This window comes from Trichomonas vaginalis, chromosome III (genome assembly GCF_026262505.1).
Source record: "Trichomonas vaginalis G3 chromosome III, whole genome shotgun sequence".
NCBI classification, from domain to species: Eukaryota; Parabasalia; order Trichomonadida; family Trichomonadidae; genus Trichomonas; species Trichomonas vaginalis.
Window position 1 is genome coordinate 15,357,146 of NC_067205.1, and position 12,019 is coordinate 15,369,164.

At 27.1% G+C, this 12,019-nt stretch overlaps 1 protein-coding gene across 1 annotated transcript, besides 4 other annotated features; it reads left to right on the forward strand.

Annotated features, from left to right (window-relative positions):
* The first annotated feature begins 2,287 nt into the window (after positions 1-2,287).
* Positions 2,288-4,412: a mobile genetic element.
* On the forward strand, positions 3,139-3,999 carry TVAGG3_0706580 (MULE transposase domain-containing protein; the record flags this gene model as incomplete). The annotated part of the gene is made up of 1 exon (XM_051243594.1): positions 3,139-3,999. One exon carries the CDS (start codon positions 3,139-3,141, stop codon positions 3,997-3,999), a length of 861 nt encoding a protein of 286 aa, XP_051090181.1.
* Positions 4,413-5,391: 979 nt separating the features above from the next.
* Positions 5,392-5,609: a mobile genetic element.
* A 1,870-nt stretch (positions 5,610-7,479) lies between these two features.
* Positions 7,480-7,657: a mobile genetic element.
* A 2,075-nt stretch (positions 7,658-9,732) lies between these two features.
* Positions 9,733-9,924: a mobile genetic element.
* The last annotated feature ends 2,095 nt before the right edge of the window (positions 9,925-12,019 follow it).

The window sequence follows — 12,019 nt, forward strand, 5'->3', positions numbered from 1 at the left end:
TAATGAGAAAACGAATGAAAAATCAACATTTGGTCCATTTAAAATTTGATTTGTTTACATTTTTTTTACTTTTTGAATTTCAATTTATATTTTCCTCAAGAAATACTTTAGATTTTAAGAAACTAAATCATATAATCTACTAAGAAAATATATTAAATCCTATAATACTCAAAGTTTTGTGATAAATCCGATCTTTTTTATTTTACTTTTATTATGTTTTTGCAAACTTAAGGTCCTCACTAGGTAAAACATAATACTCTTTGAAGTTAAGTATTTTCACAAAGAGAGGACCAACAATATCAAAATATTGAATAAAGATTTGTATTATTTTATTTATTTTTAAGAACATGTTTAAGAACCCTCATTATCTCCACGAATATTGCATATTTTTCTATTCTAAGACCACCAAAATTACGTTTTAATATAGAAAATAACATATTTATGTGATGCTAAAGTCGAAGTCCTTAAAAAATTAGTGTTAAACATCCATTTATTACAAAATTGAAGAAATATATGTAAAATATAACACATAATTTAGTTATTTGACTCAATTATTAGTTATGCAATATCAGTTGTGTTTATATCTGCGTTATATCACGAGATGCATTGAATTGTCATAATTAGATCACCGTAAATCTTATCAATTTTTGATACACTTCCGGTGAAAAATTTAGCCTTGACAATAGGATGAAATATATTGTAAAAAAATAAATTTTAGATTTTGAAGTTTATCATTTCGAATAATGAAATATAAACAATACAAATTTTCTGTCGTTTCGAGATTCATAAATGATCGGAATCTTCCAGCTCCGACTGAAATAGAACTTTCGGAAGCTAATTTTCAAGACGAATCTTCTTTATTAAGATTTATTTTGGATATCCCTAAGGATTTAAGCTTTTCCATTGACTCATATTCAATGAATCTTTTGATACATTTCATTATCGAGCAATCTACACAAAATGAAACAATATTAAAATTCACAATTCAAAATATCACTTCTTTCGAATATCTTTCAAATAGATTTGATACTACTGGAAAATTTATTCGAATATTTATCGCATTATATTAACAGATTTTTTTCATTTTTTCATTAAAATTAATTCATTTTAAAGCTTTAGATAACATACAATACCTTTATTTATCAACATTTTCCGATCAATATGATGAGATATTACGTTTCATAAGCAGCAGTGACAATTCTCTCTATATCATCGATACATTTATTGCTTTGATTAAAAACAATATTCTTGACGTTGAATTCTTCCAAAACGCAGTTTTACTCAAGAAAGAAATTTTTTCTAGTATTATTGAGTACGAAAATCAATATTCAACTTATGCAATTGCAAATTTCTTTACAAAATTATTAAAATATTACCCAGGATATGCAACTGCTCTTCCATGTTCGGATATACTAATATCAAATTATTTCAACTTTTTTAATGACGTGAATTCAATTATAAATAACGAAGATTTTGTTTATCTTCTCAAATTTATAGTTTTATTTTATAAAGCAGTCGATATAACATCTGAGATGGCTTTAGAATTCATAAAAACACTTGAAATTCTGCGAAGTCTTTCTCCTCACTATTCATTTACAGAGTATGTAGTTCAGGGGTATTATTGTGTACTTCCTCTTATACCCATGCAAATTTAATCTACCGATTTTTTAAATTCACATGAATTTTTAATTAATTATGCAATTGAGAATTCAAATCTTCACAAATATTTGAAATTATATTCCAGATGTTTCCGCAGATTTGATAGCGATGAAATATTCAAAAATGTTTTTCATATCTTAAACCTTGTAGAAGTTACAACAGAATATTTATCAGAAAATCAGGATCTTTCTGAGAAATAAATCTTTATTTGCAACGATATCCTAACGAGGGTTAATTTAATTTTTATTTTTTATTTCAAGTTTGAGTAAACTTTCAAGATAATCTATATAAGCCTTTTGATGTTCTTCATCTAGATTCTTGTTTAATATGTGATGAATTTGATTTTTTTTTTGAAAATTCAAGATAAAATTCTTTTTTATCTTGATCAACAACATGAACAATTCGAGTACAGCGTAACATTTCATCAATATTTTCTGTTTTCTTCGTTTCTAGATATTTTTCAAATATTTCTTGCGGAATCTCATTTTGATATACCCATTTATTTTTTTCCGGATGCTGATCTTTGTACTTAACGAAATATTGCTTGACTATTCGCTCAGAAACAACATATTCGATCTCTTTTCTCTTTCTCATTGAATATTTGTGACACTTTTGAATTCAATCAAATCAAAAATATTTGAAATTGCTAGAATTTTTTTTCTTTCTCATGAATATTTGAAATGACTCAAAAGGAAAACTCGTTCGATTCAATTCAATTTTGAATCAGAATTTTTTAAGGACCAATAAATCAAATTATGTTAAGAAAATCTTTTTTTAACTCAGAGTATCAAAAGTACGTTAAACCTTCAATTTTATCTCATGTCGGAAAGCGAACCGACAATAGTGGAAGAGAATCAAACTATATCAGTATCCATCCAAGCTATTGTTGATGAAGAAAAAGGAGATGGAGCTGATATGCTGATTTAATTCAAAATGAATTGAATTCCGTAAAAAATTGAAATATAGAATGGAAATACCTGAAAATTCCCCAATTCCAATTCTCAAGGAAAGATATAGCAAATTAAAATTTACAGATCCTACAGAAGCTGCTATATTTATTGCAAAAGATTCATATAATTCTTTTTATCCATTAAATTTTGAGCAAGGAAAAAAGTTTCGTTGTCCTAACTGCCAATTTTGCATGGAGCTTGTAAAGACTCATGAAAATGGTCAACTTTTCTTCATTCCAGTAATTAAACACGAGCATAGAGCAAAGCAATGCAAGCCGAGTAACAATATACCAAAAATTCTTAAGTTGCAAGCAGGAAAAAAAGTCTATGAATTAGCAAATTCTGATAATGTTCCTCAATGCAAAGAAATTTTTGCAAAAGAATTGAATATTCCCAATGCAACTTATACGATGTTCCATAATATAGTAAATAAACTTAAAGGAACCACAAAGGGGATAGAATTCAATCTTACAATTATTTCTCAACAATTTTTTCAATCATAAACAAAATCGAACAAGGATTCTGCGAAATGATTTTAGTTAAAGAAGTTAACAATGAAATTGAATTGCATACATTTAAGAAAGGTGATGAATTACCTGAAAATTCAAAAGACTTTCAAATTTATTCATTTATTGTAATTCCTCCAATAACTCATTTTTACATGCAAACACAAGCTTTTTGCGGAATAATTCAAATTGATGGAACGTTTTTATTTTGTATTAAAAAAGGAAACTTACTCATTATTGGTACACCTGCACCAAATAATAGACTTATCCCTATTGCATTTGCATGGTCTGTTAGTGAAAATACGATAACAATTAAGGATATGCTCACTAAATTGAAATCTTTTATTCCACCAAGCAGATTCAAGAATATTTATTCCGATCAAGGTCCGGCAATTATAGCTGCTGTTAGAGAATCAGGCTTTTCTTGCGATCATAAATTTTGCTTACGTCATTTTGCAACAAAAAGGGAATACATCAATGTCTATTCCGAAATTGTTGAAGTCGCTTACGCAGACCATCCTCAAAAACGAATTGACTTGATTAAAAAGTTAGAAACTCGTTTACAAGAGGAATATCCAAACCGCGAAAATAATCAGGATCTCTTTAAGTACTTAGATAGTATTAACCCATTTGAAGGATTCGCTGACTACACCGCTGGCATACTCACAACATCTCTTATTGAATCCCTTAATGCCGAAATTAAAGATAAATGGGATACATATGAACCCGCCGAACTAATTATCCGTCTCATTGAACATGAATTCAATCTTGTTAAAAATGTTTTAACAGGTGATTTTAAATCAGATAATATTATCAAAAATCTAAATGAAACTTTGAAACATTCAGATATGTTTAGCTCGGTATTATATGATCCAATTCAATAATTATATTATGCAACTTTTGGTCGCTATACATATTGCGTAAAAATTATGTCAGATTCACAATATTCATGCACATGTAAGCACATCGAATTATACGGATTACCTTGTATTCATGTAATCGCCGTATTGAATCACTTTTCGAACAAAAATCTTCTTAAAAATTTGAATGATGCAGTTCATGCTCGCTTCAAATGTTCAGAGTTTATGACTCCTGTGGAAGATTTAATGAAATTTTATGTTGACCAAGCATCTTTAAAAATTCCCGGAATAAATTTCAACCTGGGAGAGATTGAAAAATTAAGGGGAAAAAGGACTAGGATTAAAGCATTTTACGAAAAGTGATGCTGTGTTGTTAGTTATTTATTTACTTTTTTTAATATTTTTTAAAAAAATAAAAGAAAATTCAAATAATTTTGTATCTCCCATGATATATCGACCCACGAGTACTAATGTGGCTATAATTAGAGATTGCAACTCTATTATGATCATAGTCCGGTGATATACAATAAGATTCAAATTTTGAAAGAATTAAATTAATAAAATCCCGGTGAAAAAAATAAAAACAGCTTCTAAAAGTATAGTTATCTTAAAATACGAACTTCAACACAAGTTTTTTGATCCAATAGAAAATTGAATTCTTTGAATAAATAAAATATTTTATGTATTAACATATTAAATTTCCTAATTATTTTTTCTTCTTGGGAAAATTTTTGAATTCGAATAGAAAATTCAATAAATTGAAATTGGGTTGAAAGAATTCTCCATATTAACTTGTCATATATTTCAGATCATATAAATTAAGTTAATTAAATTTTTTAAAAACCTTAATAGGATAAAAAAAAGAATTTACACTCTCTCACTTTGAAAACGTAGAAAATGCCAATCTATTGGTATACATTTTAGTTTTGTTAAGTTTACAAAACAATTACTCTAGATTTTAAAGATTTATCAAGAATTTAGAGAATATCCTTCTCAAAACAACTTCAATAGCGAAGGATTAGTATTGAATCGGATTTGTAACATAATTATAGTACATTACAATACAATTTCTCCGACTTTTAAATATTTTTGAAATATTTACAAAATATGCTCTTTCTATCATCGATACTTTAATACAGAGCAAATTTAGTAAATGTCATCACGTTATTTTTTCATAAATCGTTTTCGAACTTTTGAAATATTTATTTTAAACCAGTTTTCTACATTTAATATGTGAATTATATCAAAAGTAGATGGGCGATACTTGTAAATCTATTTAAACTATTAGTTTGCTATTATTGAAGAACTTTATAATTTTTTTTTTTATGTATGGAATTAAAGATAATTTTGCTGATTCCAACTGGTTTTTCTATATGAGTTAAATATGCCAAGTGAAATTGGACTTGCCAATATTGTAAATTGAAGTATGGACTATATATCGATTTTCATTGATTGATGAATAACTCGGAGTAATGTAATTGTTGATAATGAAAAATAGTTTTCAATTGCTGGTAAGGGCCAATGTATGTTCAATAGCTCCGAAAGCAAAAAATGCACGTTTAGAAAAAGACGATAACGATTAAATTACAAAATCGATAACGACGACGATTAAATTACAAAATCAATAATGACCCGAAAATTAACGTTCTAATATTGTGATTTCTTTCCTGAGTTGCTTCATTTCCCTGCGAATTATCGAATAAAATCAATTTTTCATAGCCACAACGGATAAATTGTTAAAATTATTAATCTTTTTTTTTAATCTAGCCATTTTTCCATTGCAATGCTTAAATTATAATTCTGTTTAGTATGTTAATCTGGTAATCATCATAGAAGTTAAAAGTGTTGCATTTAAAACTCCTCTAAAAAATAATCTTTTCACCATTGTTTTAAATACAAGAAAATATCTCGCGATCATATTTTCCTCACATAGTATTTATATATTTGTTGGATTTCCAATGACTATCATTTGAAATGTAAAAATTCTTTTCGATTAATTCTGAAAGATATTTTCACAACTTTGATCTAGATCATGGCATGCAATTTTATGAGAAAATATAAAGTGATCTCAAAAATTTAAGAAATAATCCAAAAATTGAAACCGTGAGGGGATTTTTAATTTTTAAACTATTTTAAATTAAATTTTAGTAATATTTAAGTTCACATATAATAGAGATAACATAGTAGTTTGGAATTTAGATGCTACAAGGCTGATAGTCAAAATGGTCAAGGTATAATTACTTAGGAATGAACTCTTCACATATAGATATGTTTCGACTTTCACTCCACAGAAGAGGTTGTTCTTTGTAATAATTATAGTAACAATTCCATAGTTTGTGAGCTGCATATGATTTATCCTTACATTTTTTGTTATAGGGTTTACAGTATTCAATTTTATAAAAATGAACAATTTTAGTTTTGTTACAAAATTTCGTTAGGTTATATTCATTGTATTCTTGAGGAAACGTTATTTTCGAATGCTCAAATAGTTTATTTAAGACAGTTTGATCATTGAACCACGTTGGTTTATTCTTGTTTAGCCATTTTAAATAATCTTCGGCTTGTTTCAAAAATTTTTCATTGACATATTTGCGACTATTGAATAAAGTAATACCTGCATTGAAATAGCTAGTGAATCCTTCACACCGACTACACGAATCATTAACTATAATTCCTGACATATTTTTAAGATCATAATCATATAATTCATCTATGTTTTGGACCACCAATGCATCTCCATCTAAATGTAAAAACCTCTCAAGTTCTGGATGTGCGTCCGGAAAAAGAAGTCGAATATATGTGTCATAACCAATCAGAAATATCTTAGGAGTTAAATATTGGGGTTTATATGTTTCGATATAGAATTTTGTATTCTTAATTGGACGAGCGGAAAAGTGTTTTCTATATTTTGATACAAGTTTCGAATTTATTGTTGCAATATAAAAAGAAATATGACGATTTTGATGAGTATTAATGATTGCATATATTGCTGGACCTAAATTTAAAAGATCACTTGACCATGCAAATAAAACATTCATTGTTTCAAAGAACTCACCATGAAATCCTTGGATTTCAACCGTTGAAGTGTAGCGAAAGATTAGAATTTCAGCGACCACTAAAGCAATGCAATAAAGTTGAAGGATAATATGGAACATTAATTCAAGTTTTATGAGTGCTCTCTGAAAGTAAACTACATAATTTATTCATTGGTTAGACATTCTAAATCTTTTTTAATATCGTCTATTATGAATGTTTTTCATACTTTAATGTTCACAATTTCTTAAATAAAATATTAAAATTCCCCAAATAATTATATTCACACATTTATTTAATAAAGGAAATATCAAGAAAAAGATCATCACAAATTGAATCATGAAAAAATAATTTATAACTATTCAATCAAAAGATAGTGAACCATTTATATATGTTTTTAAAATAAATATATAATATGAAGTTTTTGATATACTTATCAAAAATTGAATTGAAGCCGACAAAATTTGAGAGGTTATCGATTTTGTAATTTAATTGTTATCGTCTTTTTCTAAACGTGCATTTTTACATTAAAAGCAATGCAACTCCAAAATTAATTGGTATTTAGACTTTAATTAGGTGCAGACAAACGAAATGCAGTCCAAATATTTTGGTGATATATGAATTACATAAATTTAGGGAAATTGAAATTATATCTTTTTAAATTTTTAGGAAAACAGATTTATAGAATTGTTTAAGTCATCAAAATAATGCAGACTTAGGTCAAATTTTCCAAATTTAATCATTTGCAAGACTTTCAAGCGACTTCAAAATGTCGAAATATAAGTCCAAAAATAAAATTACGATTACAGTCTATCCTCAATTATTATCACGCTAATTATTGAGTGACCCATGCGTTCGTATGTATGTAATACCTTTTAAAAAGGAGATGAGAGAGATAAACTACATTTACAATTTAAATCTGATGTATTTACTTGTTACATTTACAAATGTAAATGTTTCTCGTAATGTTTACATTTTGTAAGTATAACGAATAAAAATGACGCACTTTTTTACAAAGTCAAATTATTGTTCGATTTTTGCAGCTTGTAAACGATTAATTGTATAAAGCAATTGATATTAGCACGACATAACTGAATAATTCTAATATTGAAATCAAAAGCCCTTAAAATATCATGATATTTTAATTTCATAACAAATCTAGGAGACTATTTGATGAAAACATATCCGAGTGGGTTTTGTTGTATTATATAACTTGTTATTGACTTCTTAGCTTTCCAAATTTTTTTCGATAATGAGAAAACGAATGAAAAATCAACATTTGGTCCATTTAAAATTTGATTTGTTTACATTTTTTTTTACTTTTTGAATTTCAATTTATATTTTCCTCAAGAAATACTTTAGATTTTAAGAAACTAAATCATATAATCTACTAAGAAAATATATTAAATCCTATAATACTCAAAGTTTTGTGATAAATCCGATCTTTTTTATTTTACTTTTATTATGTTTTTGCAAACTTAAGGTCCTCACTAGGTAAAACATAATACTCTTTGAAGTTAAGTATTTTCACTATGGCATTCCAAACGGGAACCGCGGTTGGTTACCATGGATTTCCGTCACCGGTCACATTTTAAAGATTTTTAAAGCCTTATAAAAATATGCTTTGTAAATCATTTTTTGTAAATCGGCAAAAATTTGGTAATTTTCTTCAACTAATAAATCTGCGAATAGCATTTATAATACAAGAACAATCTTTTAAAATGCGTTTGATTCATTTTTGTATAATTTCATATAGGCACATATATTTTCCGGGACTTTCCGTGATTTTAACCGTAAAATCATTAGTTTACAACCAATTTTTCCGTATTTTGAATAGTTTACTGCACTTTTTCCGTAAATTGAGTTACGGGAATCCGCAAAATTTCCGGACCTCATTTTTCATAGAAATAATAATAATATTTGATAAAAAGATATATTATTTATATTTTTGATTTTGAATTACGGAAAAAGTGAATTGTTAACTTGATTTTTTATATGGTTAATTTTTCAAATGATATTATGAAGATCTAAAATATTAAAAAGTAAAAAATTGAATTACGGAAAAAGTGAGGTCAAAAGTGAAATAAATTTGCAGAACAATTTCATTGAAATAAGACATTGAGTATCACACTTTAGTGAATCAACATCTATAAGAATGATGTTTTGAAGCTGAAATAATATTGAATAGAAATTAATTTTTTTGAAATTTTGAATGAAATTATGGGAAATAAAAAAATTACTAAATATTGTATTCATACAAATATATTATTTTAAAGGAAAAATAGATGCTGATAGAAACGATGAAAAATTTTGAAAACTTTACACATTAATTTATGTTCGTTAACCACAGAGCTTGCAATCCAAAGCTCACGTTAGACTACAAGAGTCATGAAGTCTCATACTAAGGGATATCCAACATATATTTTAATAATCTAATGTTTGTGACAAATATTCAACATAAAATTAAGTTTTCGTTTCGTTACAAGGCAATTCATACTTTGGAGATATCATATTTAATGTACAGAAAAGTTAATATTAAACAATACATGCTAAAGAATTAATAAATAAGATAATAAAATAAATTTATACGTAATTACTTTCATTTAATATGCTTTATGCTGTATAATATTGATTAAGAGGCATTAAAAGGTTCCATAGTCTGCTTTTATAGGCAAGATTTTTGATAAAAATTTAAAATTTTGAAAAATGATGAGAAAAGGAAAAAAAAGGTAAATGAGAGCAAGAGGAGGGAAAAAAAGAAAAAGAAAAGAAAGGGAAGGGAAAAATAAAAGAAAGAAGGACATATAAAAATTTAGATGCGCATTCTTAATGCCGAGGCGGCTTGCCGCCGAGGCGCGATTTTTTTAGGCCTCTACGGTAACCCGGCAATGTTTTTTTAAATCTTGTACAGCCCTAATTTTCACAAAGAGAGGACCAACAATATCAAAATATTGAATAAAGATTTGTATTATTTTATTTATTTTTAAGAACATGTTTAAGAACCCTCATTATCTCCACGAATATTGCATATTTTTCTATTCTAAGACCACCAAAATTACGTTTTTAATATAGAAAATAACATATTTATGTGATGCTAAAGTCGAAGTCCTTAAAAATTAGTGTTAAACATCCATTTATTACAAAATTGAAGAAATATATGTAAAATATAACACATAATTTAGTTATTTGACTCAATTATTAGTTATGCAATATCAGTTTGTTTTATATCTGCGTTATATCACGAGATGCATTGAATTGTCATAATTAGATCACCGTAAATCTTATCAATTTTTGATACACTTCCGGTGAAAAATTTAGCCTTGACAATAGGATGAAATATATTGTAAAAAAATAAATTTTAGATTTTGAAGTTTATCATTTCGAATAATGAAATATAAACATACAAATTTTTTGTCGTTTCGAGATTCATAAATGATCGGAATCTTCCAGCTCCGACTGAAATAGAACTTTCGGAAGCTAATTTTCAAGACGAATCTTTTTTATTAAGATTTATTTTGGATATCCCTAAGGATTTAAGCTTTTCCATTGACTCATATTCAATGAATCTTTTGATACATTTCATTATCGAGCAATCTACACAAAATGAAACAATATTAAAATTCACAATTCAAAATATCACTTCTTCGAATATCTTTCAAATAGATTTGATACTACTGGAAAATTTATTCGAATATTTATCGCATTATATTAACCAGATTTTTTTCATTTTTTCATTAAAATTAATTCATTTTAAAGCTTTAGATAACATACAATACCTTTATTTATCAACATTTTCCGATCAATATGATGAGATATTACGTTTCATAAGCAGCAGTGACAATTCTCTCTATATCATCGATACATTTATTGCTTTGATTAAAAACAATATTCTTGACGTTGAATTCTTCCAAAACGCAGTTTTACTCAAGAAAGAAATTTTTTCTAGTATTATTGAGTACGAAAATCAATATTCAACTTATGCAATTGCAAATTTCTTTACAAAATTATTAAAATATTACCCAGGATATGCAACTGCTCTTCCATGTTCGGATATACTAATATCAAATTATTTCAACTTTTTTAATGACGTGAATTCAATTATAAATAACGAAGATTTTGTTTATCTTCTCAAATTTATAGTTTTATTTTAAAAAAAAAAAAAAAAAAAAAAGGTAGTGGGGCTTCCAGGCACTTCGTGCCCTCTAGCCCTAAGAATTTTGCCCAAGACCCAAGAGGAGGACCGAACCCCAGCCGACCAGCCGGTGACAAAACCAAAACCGTTGTTATTTACATCATATTAATGGTGTCACTTTTTAAATGACACTTTTTGTGTTGCTTTTCACAAATTATATATGTTTTCATGTTTTGTCATTTTTCTGTCACTTTTCGGGTAAAAACATTTTTATTATTATATATAAATGAATTTTACAAAACCACCGTTACCGTTCTTTGGAAATAAGAGTAGATGTAAAGATATTATATTGAGAGAACTTAAGAAACTACCGAATGGTCTAACATTTGTAGATTTGTTCGGTGGAAGTTTCTATATATCCCATTTGTGCCATATAATATTCCCAGACTCAAAGATTATATGCAATGACTTCGACAACTATATGGACCGTCTCAAACATATTCCAGACACAAATAATATATTGAAAGAGTTAAAAGAAAAGATACCTATAGGTAAGATGGAACGTATACCATTAGATAAGAAAAATATTGTGAGAGAGGTTTTGAAAAAAGCAGAATATATAGACTGGAATAGTATATCTGCTAGACTATTATATAGTGGTGCTATAAGAGTTCATGACATTGAAACACTTATGTCAAAAGTTTTTATATCTTAACTATACAAATGTTTTCAAAGAGGACATAGAAAAATATATTGAGGGTATAGAGTTTGTGAGATGTCATTGGACAGATTTGTATGAAAATATAAAGACAAGGAAAATGTTTTCTTTATAGTGGACCCGCCGTTCTATAACACATGGGATTTTCAATACCAAGTAGA